Source organism: Abramis brama, assembly GCF_963993115.1.
Source record: "Abramis brama genome assembly, chromosome: 3".
NCBI classification, from domain to species: domain Eukaryota; kingdom Metazoa; phylum Chordata; class Actinopteri; order Cypriniformes; family Leuciscidae; genus Abramis; species Abramis brama.
Genome location: NC_139965.1, coordinates 10,427,785 through 10,447,431, shown reverse-complemented (window position 1 = coordinate 10,447,431; position 19,647 = coordinate 10,427,785). Strand labels below are relative to the sequence as shown.

Sequence of the window (19,647 nt, the reverse complement as noted above, 5' to 3'; positions counted from 1 at the left end):
AAAACTTCATCAGGAGAAAAACACTTAAATTAAAAATCTAGTTTGCTTGTAAATTGTAATGATTACAACAAAAATGTATGTATTTTTTTGTAATGTATTTTAGATCGGTAAGATTTTTAATGTTTTTAAAAGTAGTCTCTTCTGCTCGCCAAGGCTGCATTTATTTGATTAAAAATACAAACAAAAACAGTAATATTGTGAAATATTATTACAATTTAAAACAGCTGTTTTCTATGTGAATATACAGTAAAGTGTAATTTATTCCTGTGATCAAAGCTGAATTCTCAGCATCATTACTCCAGTCTTCAGTGTCACATGATCCTTCAGAAATCACTCTAATATGATGATTTGATGCTCAATAAACATTTATGATTATTATCAATGTTGAAAACAGTTTTTTTACATTTTTATTTCATGATGCTATGATGAATAGAAAGTTCAAAAGAACAGCATTTATCTGAAATCTAAAGCTTTTGTAACATTAAACACTACCGTTCAAAAGTTTGGGGTCAGTAAGAATTTGAATTTTATTTTTGGGGGAAAGAAATAAAATAAATCAATACTTTTATTCATCAAGGATGAGTTAAACTTATCAAAAGTTACATTAAAGACATTTATAATGTTAGAAAATATTCTATTTTAAATAAATGCTGTTCTTCTTAACTTTCTATTCATCAAATAATTTTGAAAAAAAAAAAAATGTACACAACTGTTTTCAACATTGATAATAATAATGAATGTTTCTTGAGCATCAAATCATCATATTAGAGTGATTTCTGAAGGATCATGTGACACTGAAGACTGGAGTAATGATGCTGAAAATTCAGCTTTCATCTGAGGAATAAATTAAATTTTAAAATGTATTAAAATAGAAAACAGTCATTTTAAATTGTCATAATATTTCACAATATTACTGTTTTTTTAGTTGTTTTTTGTTTTGTTTAATTGTTTATCAAATAAATGCAGCCTTGGTGAGCAGAAGAGACTTCTTTTAAAAACATAAAAAGTCTTACCGATCTAAAACTTTTGACCAGTAGTGTATATATCCAGTCCGCATGTCCTTTGTATTATTGCTCTTCCAGTTCTGACCAGTAGATGATGCTGTTTACAGTCTGAGTGTTTAAAGATCTGAACTGAACTTACTAACTTCTGTCTGTCTGTTCTCAAGCCCTTTTCTCTTCCAGCCCTTCAACCAAACCACACTGAATGAATAAAGCTTAGCATTGAAGATCTTAATGACACACAGTCAATAATTAATATTGCAGCAAAAACTCAGAAACATGCAAATAAAATGATCTTTTGAAATCAGTGTCTGACTGAACTACTTTACAACTGCAAGACTGTTTGATTGAATAAGTAGCAGATTTCTGTAATGTTTTTCAGCATAAGGAACTACAGTCAGATGATTCTGTGAAATATGCAAAACATGGACATAAAACATCAGCAAACAGACAAATGAGGGATCCTGATGAAGACAAATAAACTACTACAACACAATTCACATTAGTTATAAACTAAAATGTACTGCAGTAACGGACAGTACCTTGACTGAGTCCAGAGTGAACGAGGGACATCAGCACTAAAAGCAGAAGAAACAGATATGAAGCTTTTCCATTCATTCAACACAATGTAAATCACACACTGAAACATGTCTAGAGTTTATTCTACATGAACTGAAAGTGTTTTTCTGTTGTGATGCTCATTCAGGAGAACTGATGGATTATTCTCCAGCATTTAACATCATCACACACGATGACGTCACAGGACTCGTGAACTGATACGAGAGTCGATTCAGCAAAGAGGTTGATGGCAACACAAGACAATTTCTAGATAGCATTAAAGCAAATGCTAAATGTATAGATCAGGATTGTATGATGTTGTGCGACAAAGATATTTCTATAGATGAAGTTAGATCTGGGATCAGTAAACTGGAAGATAATAAATCTCCTGGTAACGACGGTTTGATTAGCGAATTTTACAAGGAATTTCAAGAACAATTATCTACATTTTTATTATGTGTGTTTAATGAAGCTATAGAAAGTGGCGAGTTACCTCCATCATTACGCCAGGGATTGATTAGTTTGATACCAAAAGCTAATAAGGACACTACTCTTATCGACAACTGGAGACCGATTACATTACTTAATAACGATATTAAGGTATTTGCTATTATTTTTGCAGAAAGACTGAAAAAATGCTTAGAACAAATTATAGATGATTGCCAATCAGGATTCATGAAGGGCAGACATATAAGTAATAACATTCGTTTGGTCCTAGATTTAATTGGTTATAATGAGTATATTGATAGTGAAAGTTTTATATTTTTTGTAGATTTTTATAAAGCATTTGACACTGTTAACCACAATTTTATGTTTGAGACTTTAGATTTTTTTGGCTTTGGTAATTTCTTTAAAAGGGCCATTTGTACGTTATATAATGGGTGTAATAGCTCAGTAAAACTTGCAAATGGCACTACCCCCAGATTTCTTTTAGAAAGAGGCATAAGGCAGGGATGCCCAATAGCACCTTTTTTGTTTTTACTTGTAACTCAGACAATGACTCTTTATATATATTTTTTTTTAAATTTTAACGGCATCAGGATTTAAGAGAAATAAAATGCTGTCAATTAGCAGATGATAAAACAATATTTGTTCGAGATTCATTAGAAATTAAAAGTGTGATTGATTGTTTAAATAACTTGTCATTAGTCTCAGGGTTAAAATTAAACTTAAACAAATGTGAGTTGTGCCCTCTGAAAAATAGTGATCTTCTTGATATTAATGGCATCCCTGTAAAGAATGTTATTACCTATTTAGGAATCAAAATATGTAAAGACGAAAAGGAAAGGGGTCAGCTTAATTTTCAATCTGTAGTTCAAAAAGTTAAAAATAGATTTAATTTATGGTTAATGCGAGACTTGTCAATTAATGGTAGAATTCTTTTATCAAAAACTGAATGTTTATCTCGTCTGCTCTATCCTGCTATTTCACTAGAAGTCCCTGATAACATAATTAAAGAAGTCGATAAAAATCTTTTCAATTTCATTTGGAGAAATAGATCTCATTACATTAAAAAAAGTACCTTAACTAATTCGGTTGGTAATGGAGGTTTAAATGTGCTTTTCTGTTGCAATGCAACTTTGAAATCAGTAAGTGTTACGAAACTGCTCCGAGACACAAAGGTAGATCCAAATGCAGCTTTTAATAAACAGAGTAATCCAAAGAACAGGCAGGGGTCGTACACAGGCAGGCAGTCCAAACAAAGAAACAAACAAAACAGGCAGGGACCAGAGGCAAAAGAGTAATCCAGGGAACAGGGCAAAAAATCCAAAAACCAGAATACAAGAATACAAGAAACCAGAGAAAACGCTCAGAGATGCAGTATAACACTTAAACAAGACTTCGCTCTGAGTGAATGTGAAAACCAGGTATTTATGGTGTGAGTGAAACAAGATGATAAGACACAGGTGAATGAGATGATGAGTGCTGATGAGTCCGGGCACTGAGTTATGGGAAATGTAGTTTATGAGGAAGTGATCCTAGTCTATTGTGGAGCGCCCTCTGGTGGCTCTCGAGGGCACTCCAGCTGGTTATCGTTACAGTAAGATTCCCGTTAGACTAAGTCATTTTCACAGGCAGGTGACCGTGCTACTCTCGTGGATGCTTATCTACAAACATAATTTGTCTCCAAACAAATGTATAATTTGGAATAACCGGTATATAACGTTTAAGCATAAAACTTTGTTTTTTCAAAAATGGGTTGATAATGGCATCATATTTGTTAAACAGTTACTTAATGAGAATGGGCACCTGTATACATATGTAGAATTTCTTCAAAAGTATAATATTCCAATAATCCCAAAAGAATATTGTATAGCGTTCGATGCTATATATATCCGGTTTAAAATGTCTGTTTAAAGGAAATGTGAATAAGGAGACTGTGAGTTTCAGATCTGATGTTGCAATTAAAGGAGTTAATATTGTTGATAAAAGATGGAATAATGACTTTATTAGGAAGTTACTTACTGAATACAGCCCAATACCTTCTAAAACATACTGGCTTTCTAAAGTTGAGTGACTGGAAATATGCATGGTTGCTGCCAAAAAAATACTGCATAACAAATAAGGTGAGAGAAGTACATTTTAAGATACTTCATCTGGTGTACCCAGTTAAAACTCTTTTTCTTCGGTTTCGTGCTGATGTAGATGTTGAATGTGATTTCTGTGGCACTGAGGAGGAAAGTGTTGTCCATTTATTTTTTAGTTGCATTTACAGCAAAATGTTTTGGGTAGATTTGGAATGTTTTCTTTGTAAATGTTTAGGGATGAAAGTTTGTTTTTCTGACACGTTTTTTTTTTTTTATGGACAAAGACTGTCACCAGATGTGGCATTCATTATTAATCTCTGTTTGATAATGGGAAAATACCATATTCATAAGCAAAAATGGGCTAAAGAAAAACCCAATTTTTGGTTGTTTCGGATAGAAATGAAGAGTTATATTGAGTTACTACTTGGGTTGAAAAACAGCAAAGCAAAATGTACTAGGTCTTTATGTGAAGCTTTTAGGTTATTTATTTGATGATCTCATACTCTTTTTCTTTTCCTTTTATATTATTTTCTTTTTCTTTTACTTGTATAATTTATTTTAATTTGCACTATATTTTCTTTTTTATTTTGTTGTAATGTTGAATTTTGAATATTGTCTGTATTTTTTTTTTTTAAATCTATTATTTGTATGTGACTGGCATTTAATAAAAAAAAAGAGAGTCGATTCAGTGATTCACTGTTTGATTCACTGATTCAGTTTGATTCACTGATTCACTGTTTGATTCACTGATTCACTGTTTGATTCACTGATTCACTGATGCTCAACAATAAAGCAGCAGTTTGAACCACTGAGCTTCACAACATACAACATTATATGACATTATACTCATCAATAAATGTGATATCAGTGTATTTCTGTAACTGTCTTCATAGTTATTCGTTTTCTCTTGTTTTTTTGTTTGTTTGTTTTTTAATTTAAGTTTGTATTTATTTATTTTTGCTCCCTATTGAATTTTGTCTGTATAACATGTTCCTAACCCTAACATGAAGGACACAATTAAAAATGTATAAATAATATAGAATTATGAACCTTTCACACCACTATAATGCATTATAACACAGTACATAAAGACACACTTTATGAATAAAGACACTTGCATACATGTTACAAATTAAATATTAACATTAATGTGATTAACGTTTCACATCAATGATTCTTCACTGGAACAGAACAAGCTTCAGAACCAAATTAGGGGCACGTTCAAGTTCAAAACAGTGCGCAACGTTTTGCTACGGTTTCCGGGTTGAACGTCATGTTTCCTGGAAACGGCGTGCACCGGTGTGCAACGGGTTTTGAGATGCGTTTTCTCTTGTTTGGTGGGTGTGTCAGAACTGCAGTTCAATCAGAAGCAACATGTATATAAAGCACGCGGTATTAAAGTGAACTCGCACAATGGGTTCAAGGAAAGTAATTTACAAATCTGTTCGATGCAGTTCGGTATACGCAACTGAGGATATTAGAAGACATGTTTGTTTTATTGTAAAAATATAGGTTATCAACATAATGATGTAGTTGCTTATATTTTTAGCTTCATTGCAAGTGTATGACATTTGGTATAGAAATAAACAATGGTAATTAAGTGCTTTTCCTAAAAAGGAGAAAGAAAATACAGGGTATTAAAACAGTATGAACTACAAATAAAGTCAGTATGTGAGGCTAAATAGAAGTGTTTTAGTCTGAATTAGGTAAGATGTGTGCTTCCATTTCAGTTTCAGCAATCCCTTCACTCGATTGGGATGTTCTCTTTTGTTCTGGGCGGCAAGTGCAGTAACTGTAACATGGGGTTCAGCCCCGACAAAACGTTGCACAACGTTTTGAACTTGAACGTGCCCCTGGTCAATGTGTTTGAGACACACGACATCACTTCCTGTTCGACGTCGGCATCCTCAACTTCATTGCGCCTTTAAGTTATATTGGCTGCAAAAATAATTTGTACACTTAATATAATATAGTACACTTTAATGACCCAAACCCAGTTCAGCTAGCCTAGAAATCTAGACACACCCTAGCGGCAGCAAATTTGATTTTGCAGCCAGAGTAGTCTAGCAACTCCCCATTGCCTTTCGTCAGGCCAATCACATCGTGTATAGAGTCGGTGTGCGGAATTAACATAATGACGACAGAGTTGATGGTTTCGTGTGAATTTCCCAAGCGGCAACCTCTGTCTCTCTCTTGAAACCAACACGGAAGTGTATTAAATGGCAATTCATCAACTGGCCGCTTGAGGCTGGGTGCAGAAGTGAGTCAAATCTGTATCTCCCCCATGTTGAAATGACCAACTTTACAGCAGAAAAAAACATGTTTACAGCCTGGTGCAAAAAGTGGCTTTGGTCTATACAGCTAATTTTGCCCTTCATGACAACTGTGAGGGGGGTGAATTTTTTTATAACTTTTAAATTATCACTGATTCTTGGGAATTTGGATAAAACATGTCCCACGAAGAAAAGTGCTAATTCTGTTGGAAATTAATAACATTTTCATGAATAAAAAGAATCAAGGTTATAATCAGGGGGTCCTTTGCACATATGTAAGGTTATTTTATAGGTTTATTTTTAATTTGTATTAATTTAATGATTATATGCTGGCCCATTGCCTACAAAATCAGTTGTCCTCGGATAGGAGATAATCATTTCAACTTGATTAAAAAAACAAAACGTAATAATTAAATTGAAAAATATCTTTACCACATGAAAGAGTACATAGTAAATATTGTTCAAACCTCACTGTTTGTAGTTTTTAATACATATTACAATTATTTTGTGGTTGCTCAAAATGTGTCCCACATATTCGTCACCACCGTCAGATATTTATAAAAAGCAATAAAATCAGGCAACTACAAGGTCAACTTAATTCCTGGGGACCCCATTTTCAAACCTTCAACTGGGGCACGTTCAAGTTCAAAACGGTGCGCAACGTTTTGCTACGGTTTCCGGGTTGAACGTCATGTTTTCTGGAAACGGCGTGCACCGGTGTGCAACGGGGTTTGAGATACGTTTTCTCTTGTTTGGTGGGTGTGTCAGAACTGCAGTCCAATCAGCAGCAACATGTATATAAAGCACGCGGTATTAAAGTGAACTCGCACAATGGGTTCAAGGAAAGTAATTTACAAATGTGTTCGATGCAGCTCCACTGTCTATGTGCAGCTCGGTATACACAACAAGTGAGGATATTAGAAGACATGTTTGTCATAAGTTTTATTGTAAAAATATAGGATATCAACATAGTGATGTAGTTGTTTATATTTTTAGCTTCATTGCGTGTATGACATTTGGTATAGAAATAAACAATGGTAATTAAGTGCTTTTCCTAAAAACGAGAAAGAAAATACAGGGTATTAAAACAGTATGAACTACAAATAAAGTCAGTATGTGAGGCTAAATAGATGCGTTTTAGTCTGAATTAGGTAAGATGTGTGCTTCAGTTTCAGCAATCCCTTCACTCGATTGGGATGTTCTCTTTTGTTCTGGGCGGCAAGTGCAGTAACTGTAACATCGGGCATATTTTGTAGTATTAAACACATATTTATACCGATTTCATCAGGCTCCGAAAATTCTTCACAAAGAACACAAAGAATGGCCTTCTCAGCTGCCATAGTTGCAACTCTTGTGTCATCAGAACAGTGTGTTCAACGCATCACCGTTTCTGTTTAAAAAACGTTGTGCAACGTTTTGTCGGGGCTGAACGCAACCATGTTCTGCATGCTTCAAGATCACTCAAGCTCCTGTAAGTTTGCTAATTTCTCTTAGACTTGTTCATATTTTTGGACACTGCTACTGTCACAACCATAACATGTCAACACCGTCTCTTTTGTATAAAAAAACATTAGATTAGATTATGACATAAATGTATACTTTTTAAGAAGAGGTCTGAAGTAGATAGCAACAGAGGGAAAAAAAGATGGCTAATGTGAACAACTCATGCATATCATGTGAAAGAGTATATTTTGTCACCACCGTCATACGTCACCACCATCAGGTTTTCTGTCTGACGGTGGTGACGTACAGTCTGACGGTGGTGACAAAAACCTCCAAATGGTCCTCAACGAAGGCTAGAATATAATTGTTGATCACAATAAATACCAATATGGCCTGTAATGTTTCATTAACCTGTTTTATATTTGTATTTATGTAATTCTCCCTATATTTCTTCCATACAGGCCTACACCGCATGCTACTATTAAGCAATATAGCACGAGTGAGAGTGAGGATGTTCGTGGATATCCATGAACATCCTCACGAACAAGAGTTTCTCTAAAACGCCTTGGGAGATTGCTTATGGTAGAGAAATGAACATTAAATTCACGGGAAACAGCTCTGCTGGACATTCCTGCAGTCAGCATGCCAATTGCAGGCTCCCTCAAAACTTGCGACATCTGTTGGAATGTGCTGTGTGATGAAACTGCATTTTAGAATGGCCTTTTATTGTGGCCAGCCTAAGGCACACCTGTGCAATAATAATGCTGTCTAATCAGCATCATGATATGCCACACCTGTGAGGTAGATGGATTATCTCGGCAAAGGAGAAGTGCTCACTAACACAGATTTAGACAGATTTGTGAACAATATTTGAGAGAAATAGGCTTTTTGTGTACATAGAAAAAGTCTGAGATCTTTGAGTTCAGCTCATGAAAAATGGGGGCAAAAACAAAAGTGTTGCGTTTATAATTTTGTTCAGTGTAATTAGACCGGACCTAACTGCGGTATAACCATTGGTAACCTTCCCTCTCTCTCAATTCACTATTATGCCATGTTCATTTGGCTTACGTCATTTGGGATGCACATAGTGCACCTACTACCTACCTATATAGCACATACAATATCCCTTGTAGGCTATGCATCTCCCATGACTAAAGCCAAATGAAAATGGCATGACAACATTTAACCAAATCTAACATTCACTGTAATCCCCCCCCAATTTCATAGTCATTACTTTAGGTCAACTTTGACTTTAAGTATTTTAGGAAGTTATTGCTAGGTAGCAGCTATCTGTGGAGGAGAAGAAACAGGGAATATTAAAAGAAGCGGAGAGAGATAATACACAGTGAGGCAGAGTTAAAGCAGAACTCGGCAACTCTAGTAATTTCTTCGCTGATCTTCACTTTTGTTGTCGCGTGTTTTCTCAAAGAGCTCCCCCTACAGCTGTGGGCCGTATATTTCACAACACAGTCGTAAAAAAAACTGACTTGAGGCACCCTCCTCCCCCTTTCTACCACTGCTCATGTGCATATGTTATTATCGTAGCCGGCCGAGGTGGGTAATACATCATACACAGTATCATATGGCATGTGTTTATGTCGAATTGCTGTAAAGCAGTTCGTGTTTCTCGCTTCTCGTTCTCGCTTCTCACAAGACTTCCAATTTCTATCTTGCCGGGACGGTAGTCCCCAAGTTGGTTTTCCGCATGGGAACGCTGGGGGGAGCGGGGAAAGTCACCAATATCACCAGAACAGGTTGTTTAACCATCCAAATTATTTCTAGACAGTTTTATTAAGTTAAAAAAGTTGCCAAGTTCTCCTTTAAAGGCGGAATACCTCAGAACGGAAAGGCAAAGATGGAAGAAGAGGGTGGAGGAAGGGAAGCTAAAAAAATAGCAATGACTTGAATGAAAGGGAAAAGAGAAGTCAGAGAAAGGCTTGGAAACATAGACAAAAAGTATCAAGATAACGTAAGAGAAAGGGCTCAGATCACCTAGAAACTCCCCCAAACAGTCCGGTGGATCAGGCCATACACGATCCAGCTCGGAGTAGGCAGGCTAAATGTTTATCACAGTGCTCAGGATTGTTATTTTTTGGACCAAATAGTTAAATAAAGTTGTTAAGCAAGAAGCCATTGACTTGAGTTGTATAAATTTTGGAATTGTATGTTGTAATGAGGCCACTGTCACCACCGTCAGATTAGTGTCACCACCCTCAGTTCTAAAGTCACCACCGTCAGAGGGAGTTTTATTTGTTTTAAATGAATATGCTTACAATATGTTTCTTCAGTGCTGTTGAGTTATTAAAGTAATGGTATCTTTTAATACAAAAAATATGTTTGTTAAATAAAAAAACATCACTTTTTCTATTTAGGCTTAAAGTAAACGTTGTATGATGTTAGATCTTTTAAAGGAGTACACGTGAAACAGTATAAAACATGAAAAAAAGTGAATATTTCACACTTAACAGCAAATATGTGTACTAAGAATGCCAGATAATGATTTAAAAACTCTAAATACATATTAGACCAAATAAATAAAAAATGATTTGCTTTTTATTGTGTCTGACGGTGTTGACAAAAACAAAGTAATAACTGGAAAAACGCCTATTTTATGAAAAAAATACAAAATGAGGAGGTTGCACCGATATATTGCTGAACAGCCAAGACCTTGGTCAATAATAATATATCTTCAGATTTTGTAATTTTACTAACTTTTTATTTTCAAAATTAAAACCTGTTTTAGCCAAATTCCCAAGAATCAGTGTTATATTAAGCCTTAAATTTGTGCATAATTATGGGTGTCCACTTTTGAGTGACAGGTGGATTCCCGCTGCTGTGGTCATTAGTCATAATTTCCCTGCTACTTGAAAACAAAGAATGGCTGCAGACAGTCTTTCGAATCGGCTTTGGCCGCGACTCTGGAGGACTTGGAGTTAAGCTTTTCTTTGAGAAAAGAACAAAGAACGGCACTGAAGTCATTCTTAAAAAAGGAAGATGTGTTCGTAGTTTTGCCGACCAGATGCGGCAAAAGTTTAATTTATCAACTAGCTCCTGGTGGGTAAACACTCTGGTTGGTTGTAGCGCTATCCTATTGTGTGCAGAGGGAATTTGAAAGACAACCGTTTATCCCGGCCCTCGGATTGAGTCCTGCCAATGGTGTGTTCCCAGACCCAACATCTCCATGTGTGTCTGGCTTGCCAGGCTACAGTTCAGCTACAGTGAACCAGAAAGAAAACCTGCAGCAAGTGACCTCATTCTTCTGGTCTAAGAGTATTTTCACACCTCGTGTGTTTCAGCACTTCAAGAGCTCTCGCCTCGGCAGAAATAATTCATACGTCAACACTAAATGATCTCAGTTCCTCCTAAAAGGACCCAAAAACAAACCATATTCTGACCACAGTAGTTTAATGTGTTGACCGCTCGCAGTCTCTCAAACAAACTAGTGTGAAAAAGCCCTTAAACCACATTAAACATGTATCAGTATATTTGCTATTTAAATAAATATAGCTCAAGCATAGTTTTCAATCAAGACATTTGTCAAAATAAAATGTATTAGCGTTGCTAAAATATGAATAAATAAATATATATAAAAGGACAACAAAAGTCTGAGATACTATGTTCATATGTCGACGTCATGAACTTGATCTGGAAACCTGTGGTTATTCTGACACACGTGTGAACTGACTTCACACAACAACTAAATATGAAGTTCAGGCGAACTGGTTAAAAAAAACTGAAACGTGTCTCAGAAAAGAGAAGTTAGCTCTGAGAAAAGCTCTACTTTGTTTGATAAACTGTTTGTTTAAAAAATGAAATTTAATTGGCCAAATTCATTTTGCAGTTATTTCTCTATAAGAGAGTCAGAGAGAAAGAGAAGTGATAGAGAAGATGAGTGTGTGTTCGGTCTCTGTTCTCAAACTCTCTGAGTCTCTGATGGAGAGATTATTTAAAGATACAGCATCATTCAACACTAACTCACATCAACACAAATACATCTGATTTCCCATACACAAAGAAATATATTTGAAATATATTTTTGGAATATATGCAAATATTCGAAATTGGCCCAATAAATATATTTTAGTTAAATATTTACTATTTTTTTGAAAATATATTTTAGTTAAATAGCCTATGTGAATATATTTATATGTCAATATATTTACTAACAACATATATGTTCATATATGTTTTAACTTTTGCAAATTGTTTCATTTGATATATATTTTGAAATTTAAAAAGTTAACATTTTCACAAACAAACACTTCACTGTTGGAGTGTCACTGTTATACTTGCATCATAAATATTGTGCATATTTTCAATATTTAAATGACTTCAGGAAAGATGTCAATAAAACAACAATAAATCTAATAATTGCACTTAGTGTTAGGTACGTGCCACCTAATATGGCCTAATAGTCCTAGGAAAGCAACTATCTGTCATTTTACATTGCAGTCATTTAAATGTAAGTACAGTATTTATTATAGCTGTGTGTCATAATACAGTAGTGAAATATGGTAGCCTACTGTTGTGTATAGGGGAAAAGGTAGAGGAATTACTATGATCAAAATACATTTTCGACCCTTCTTTAGCAAGCTAAACATTTTATGACCATATATTTTGTCATATATTTTACATTACATGTTATAAATGTAAATATATTTCACACCCTAACATCATATATTTTTGTTATATTTCAGAATATATTTCAAAATGATAAATATATGTGAACAACAATGCAAATATATTTCAGTGTATTTGGAATATATGCCACATATATTTTTGACACTTTAAAATATATTTCAATATATATTTTTTTCTGTATGGGTTATCTCAACTACGTGAAATAGGAAGAAAGATGTTACAACATCAAAGCAAAAATACAAACACACATTGCCTCCATCTTTCACACGCATCATCACACAGATAAATGCATCATAAACCTCTTTATCTGATCAACACATAACATCATCACATTGAATCTGATCAATAAATAATACAATAAGCAGTGAGACTGTGGATTCATAGACTCTCCTACACAACAATCATTATTATATCCCATCTTTGGCTGAATACAATGCATTAGGAACAGAAAACAGAAGATAGTAAAGAATATGATCAAATACTCACAGATGAGAGGCAGTGCACTGGAGCCCATACTGTCACGTTAATAGACTGTGTTAACAGCGCTGAGTGTTAAAACACACACTTCCTGTGTTTGAAAGAAGAGATGAGGGAGGAGGAGACAAAACTCTACACAGAAATACACAGGTAAAGAAAAGAGAGATCCAGTCTAAGATATTTAGCTACTAATTTATTCCAGTTGTCACAGCTCTGTTCATCTACTTAAAATCATATTTTCCAGATCAGTTCTGATGGAGATTGTTCTCACTGTTATTGTGTTCGTTCACAGTCACACATAGAAGACAGACAGTGATTAAAGAGAAATCACCACGTGACATCTAATGTGTGTCTAATGTAACTCTACAACATATCAGTGAATGAAATATACAGCCTTTTATATCATAAAGTGTCGTTCCATAAAAACTAAAATGCTGCTGGTCAAAGGTGTTTTCTGTTCCTCAGCGCTTCGGCTCTCAGTATAACAGGCCTCGACTCGATGGAGCTGAAGAGATGTTGGAGAAACAGAATCACAAAAGGCCAGAGCTTCTTTAAATTAGGGTTAGGGTTAGTAGTAGTGAGTTAATAAAGTTAATAGGCCCTTTTGGAAAATGAGTCCTGACCTTTAAAAAGTTTCCTTAATGTGTGTTAACAGACCCTGAATCTGGAGAACATTAGGACCCTGAAACACACAAGCTGTCGACCAGCGATCTGCAGTCAACATCACAATCCCTGTTGCTGATAAAGTGGATGCATTTGAAATAGCTTGTTTGTTTAATAAAGCTAGTTTTACATGAGGATTGAATAAACAAGTAATCTAATGTCATTAAATCCTGGCAGAATCTGCATATTTTCCATCCTTTTTTATTTTATTAAAAACATTATTTCTGTAATATGAGATAAAAATCTTCGTCATGAAAGTGTTTTCATTCTTTTTCACATAATTTGCAGCAATTTGTCAACATTTAAAGCCCAGTGTGATTGTTTCTAAGAAAGTAAACAAAGATACTCATTATAAAATATTTCACTTATCTTTTACTACATTCATTTCAAATGATCAGAGACTCAATATGAACTCAAATGTACAAATGAACTGATAATTGTCCACAACAAGATGGCATGATGTTTATCTCAGGCAGCAAACTACCTTTTTGGACCTCACACTGCTCCTTTACTTATTTTTTTATTTTTTTAATAATAATAATAATAATAAATAAAAATAAAAATAAAAAAGATATATAATATCAGCTGACATGTCTGTTCGGTGAAATGAGTGTGTGTGAGCAAGTTAATGTGTGTGAGCGTGTGTGCATGTTTGAGTGTATGTGAGTTAGTGAGTGTGTCTGTGCGTGTGTGAGTGAGTTACTGTATGTATGTGTGTGTGCAACCGCCAGGAACACCCTAGCAAACATCGAAAATTGCCGCCAACCGCCTAACAGCATAGCAACCACCCAGAACACCATAGCAACCGCCTAACAGCATAGCAACCACCCAGAATACCCTAGAAACCACCCAGAACACCCTAGCAACCACCCAGAACACCCTAGCAACCACCTAATTTAAACTACTTTGTGATTGGCTGGACACATTTTATGATGAATATATTATCATGGACCCCCAAGCTCCCAAAAAAATGGGGTGAATTTTTTTCCCTCGCAAAATAACAATTCATGCCGTTAGAGGGTTAAAACCATGTTTATGTATTCTCTAAAAGGATATAGTGGGAAAGGGCAGTTAAGAAGTGACATCTCTCATCACTTCTAGACAACCCTTTCTCACTGCCCTCCTTTTAGAGAAGAATTAACATGGTTTTGGATTTCTAAAAAAGGGAAGTCAATGAAAATTGACCTTGTGATGATAATTTGAGGTTTATGAAACTAAAGATGCAGATTGTGCATAAAAGTTTCCACTACTCTGGTTAAAACCACAGAGCAGAAACAGAGCAGAAGTCAAACCACGACTATGAGCTCAACTCTTAGGCCTTGTATATGTATGTGTGTGTGTGTGTGTGTGTGTGTATGTATGTATGTGTGTGTATGTATGTATATATAAAATAGGTTGGCTGTTGAAAGCACAATCATCTTTAGGTAAATTGCCGGTTAAGTTTGAAACCCTCCACAGGGTGTCCGGAAAGAGACTCCGTCAGTAGATATTTGGGAATAACCCGTTTATTTGTCACCACATATCTCAGATATTAGCAGGGTTTTTTTTTTTTTTACAAAAAAAATAAAATAAAAATAAAAGTAAATCCTCACCTCTTTTACAGTGCATCATCATGCATTTGTGGATATGTGCAATTAACATTAAAAATAACAACACATGAAACAATAATTTTCTCACTTAACACATGCAGCTTTCCTGGTACAAGATACACAACAAAACAATTTCCAGCAACAGTCAATATAGACATTTTACATCCTTAAAGCCTTTCCTTATGGAGCCAAATAATACACACCTCAGGGTACAAACTTTAGACTTGCTGCTTTCTTGAATTAGCCGCTAGCTTGAAGGTCTCTGAAATATGTCCCTGAGCTTCTGAGATGAGAGAAATCAGGCAAGAGCAAACTGTTGATCAGCCATACAGGATCCTGCGCTCACAGCCTCCAACCAGAGCCCGTCTACGGAGAGCCTTGGCACTTCCTATTAGCCCCATTGTATCGATCTTGGTTGCAGTTCCATTAGAATTCCACTGGAGGTGATCGCGGGCGAGTGCAGAATGAATGGGAGTCTATGGGGCTAGACGGCTAAATGTGTCTCTTTCACCCGATTGCCGTTGAGAAATCTCAGATTTTATTGTAGGTTTTGCAAGTTCAACATGGGTTATAGGTCGAAAGTTGAATGAACAGGAACTTATGTCCTTTCGATTTCTTACAGGTTGAGTTGTTGTTGCCCATAACACGCTAGCATTCTGCTAATGAACGCTGATTGGTCAGTGAAGGACTGATTACGACCAGAGATACCGCTTGATGGCATCGTGGCATCCGAAGCGGGACCAGAAACAAACAAAACAAAAACTCTTCTAGCACGTGTATTTACCTGTGTCAGCTGTGTTGTCGATGCCTCGAGAGAAAAGAAAGTGCAGAGCGCGAACTCACCAGAGTGAGTGAAGGATTGCCGTGAAGCAGTATCTCTGGTCGTATGATGTGTGTGACGTCATTGACATTTTAAAAGACTTTTTAAAGCAAATAAGTGACTCTAAAAAATCTAACACCCAGCAATGTGTAATTTCTTTGCATCTCCTTTCGAATACAACATTCAAATTACTAGACAAAAAATTATATCCTGAGAAAAGTGGATTTTGAGGGGTATTTCGCCATAGACCTCCATTCATTCTGCACTCGCCTGCGAGCGCCCCCGCATGGACAGAGACGTGTTACTGCAGCCAGTCCAGAAACCGGAAGTAAGCAGAGAGTGCCAATTCTCTTCCTATTAGACATTCTCTGCTCCAACCCAGTCACATGAATGACCTGACTGTGAATGCATTACCTCTAGCGGCCTCCAGTGGCCACTTACACAGACTAATTTAAAATAGACACATGATGAATACAGACATGAGATTAATAATTAAAGAAAAACAAACTTGCTGTGTCATACATTAGAGTAAACCGTAAACAGTTTTTCTGTCAGTGAATCTGTCTGGGCTTCATGCGCATTATGTTGTTTACAACTTTAAAATGTACCTCAAGAACGAATACTTTTGCAATTAAATTACACCAAAACACAGATGAAATATACATTATCAATATATATATGATATTAAATTTAATCAGAAGGTTTATAACTAATGACCTTTTTAACAAAGCCTCTTAAACTAAAGACTTTAACAGTCATATTCGCTCTACAAGCAGCTGCTAAAGTGATTACATCTTCAGTGAGCCGAAAGAAGCCTCTGCAACATGTGAAAATGTAAGTGATGTGTTTTGCTGTGAATCTAATTTCAGTTTTCTCCCACCCATCGCCTCTGAAAAGTTAGACCCACTATATAAGAACGGCTGCTTTTGGAAACAACCCACAACATACTGTGACTTCTGCTATAAAGTTACTGCTAAACCACCTGAGAGAAACTGAACTCATTTAGACTGTGAACAATGATGACATTTATTTAAAGGCCTGCCAACATTGGTTGATATCACTTTTATGGTCATTAAACCTAAAAAAAAATGCATATAGAAAAAACTATAATAAGTGTTCAACAGATTATGATTAGCCTATATATTGAGATAAATATGCAAGATTAGGTACAAAATCTAATCCTACACAAATTCAATGTAATCAGTATAGAAAACTAATACACAACAGCTACAAGAGTTAAAACCGTTCTGCCTTGGTGGAAACTCTGGTGTCATTCTGAACTGAGTTATAAGCAGGGTTCGAAATGACTTAGGACTCTTGGGGGGTCCTCTAAAATTAAATGATTAAATTATTAAAAATTCTGTAGACTACCTTGCTACACTATATACTGTAGGCAAAATTACATGGACCAATGTTGAAGGTGGGATAATGGTCTTGGGATGTTTTTCATGGTTTGGGCTAGGCCCAGTATTGTAGTGGTGTCTGGAGAAGTGGTAATAATCTAACAGGTAAACCTCTAACTCTGGAGCAACAAAGTTACAAGTTATTTTTTTCTCTTTTTCTCTCCATGATGCAGGATTCTAAATTAAGAAAATTAATATATATATAAACTAACAATTGTGAGATATAAAGTCCAATTCTAAGGGGAAAAAAAGTGAAGTTTTTTTTTTTTACTTCAGAATAGTTTATATCTCGCAATTCTGACTTTATAACACGCAATTGCGACTTTATATCTCATAATTCTGACTTTATAACACGCAATTTTGACTTAACACACAACGGCGACTTTATATCACGCAATTCTGACTTTATAACCTGCAATTGCGACTTTATATCACGTAATTCTGAGATAAAAAGTCAGAATTGTGAGATTAAAAAGTCGCAATTACCTTTTTTATTTTTCACTCTGTGGCGGAAACAAGCTTCCATAGTCTGCTGTTAGCTGGCAGATCATTTGGCTTCATACACATACAGCTAGCAACGTTGACAAACGTACTCTTCTAATCATTACACTGGGTATAGCATAGACTGTAAAAAATATGGACAAAGCGTCTGTGACGTCACCCATAGACTTTCTGAAGAACGGTTTTGAAGCCGTTTATGGGGGTATGGGCGGCGCCATCTTGGAAAATCTTGGGAAATCCTAACCCTGCCCACCTTCTGGCCAATCCATATATGGGTAAAGGACGCAGCGCGCGTCACTCAGCTCGCTCTGCTACTCCGGTTTGTATATTTTAGACAACGAAATGTTATAAAACACCATACTAACTCTTCTCGTTTTCATTTAAAGAAATCTTAAACATTATAGCCACACAAATGTGGTTCAGGCAACGCGTATTGATTATATTCAATTGATTATATTCACTTATATTCGTTCCAAAACGATTGGCCAGGGAACAAATTATAGATTCACGTGACCAAAAATCGCCCGTTAGATATACACAAGACGAATTATATCTCATATTTAACCACTACAGAGACGCCAGAGTCAGCGGCAAACGTCAGAACGACTAGCCGAGGAAAGGCTGTTCCAGGCGGGGTACATGAGCGCCGAGCGCCCGGTCATCGCTGGATCTCACAACCTGGATAAAATTTTCATAAATCTTTATAAATAAACCACAGATTTGAGCTTTAAACAACTACATTCTCGCCTGAAAAACTCTTAAAACTACATTTCATGATTCAAAAACAGTAGTATTATATTTCAACTGTGTTAAAAAATGGCGCGTCTTAGGTTGTCATTCTCCTTGGCGCAGCCTATGCTCGTTATCAGCTGTCAATCAAGCTGTCAATCAAAGTTAACCACGCCCTTATTTGTCATACATTTTATATCTAAATACGATCTAAACTAACGAGTTAGAAAAAAATTCACAGCCCTCACAGTTGTCAGGCACTCGGAACCTATCGAAAAATACAATAAAAGTCCATGGGACCAACCTGTAAAAACATGAATTTATGCTGTGAAAACGGACATTTTAACATGAGGGTCTATGGACATTTGCTCCCTTTTGGGACCTCCCTCTAGCGGATTTTCGATGTATTGCAGTTTTTCGCACTTCCGGGTAGGCTTCATTTTTCAGATTAGAATGTTGCCGCTTGGTATCTAGTTAATGCAACTTTTGATATAGGAACTCGAACTCCTCACTGTAAAACCTAACACTGAAAGTTACTAAACTAAATGAGTACATTTAACTTATTTTTAAAAAAAGTTAGTTTAACTTAATAAAATATGTGATATTAACTCAAAAACTGCAATGTATTAAGCAGAACTTAAACCGAATAAGTTATGAATAACCTATTTGTTATTTTAGCTTTTCAATTTTATTTTTCAAGAAATTACTTTTGTATAAGGAAATGAAATAAACACTTAAATAAATACATTTAACGTTTTCAGCTTCATTCGAAGCCTACATTTAGGTCTCTACGGCGTTCTCCCTCATGCACCGGAAAAACGTACTCGGTTACCTAATGTAACCTCGGTTCTCTCTAGAAGAGGGAACGAGTATTGCGTAAGTAGCTTACGCTTCGGGAAAGTTCTCTTTCTTCGAGATCTGAAGCCAAAAAATTATCCTTAATTTTGCATTTATTGTCAACGCAGTGCAGCAGCAGGCAGACCAAAGCAAGCTGTATAAGCGTGCTCATTGGCTGCCAGGC

The 19,647-nt window shown here is 35.7% G+C and overlaps 1 protein-coding gene across 1 annotated transcript in view; it reads right to left on the bottom strand.

Annotated features, from left to right (window-relative positions):
- LOC311080146 (Fc receptor-like protein 5) overlaps window positions 1-19,647 on the bottom strand; it is a 130,597-nt gene that overhangs the window by 27,911 nt on the left and 83,039 nt on the right. The window contains exon 2 of the mRNA XM_084109917.1: window positions 1,544-1,579. Within this exon, the coding sequence (XP_083966043.1) occupies window positions 1,544-1,579 (36 nt within the window). The remainder of the gene's footprint in view (window positions 1-1,543; window positions 1,580-19,647) is intronic.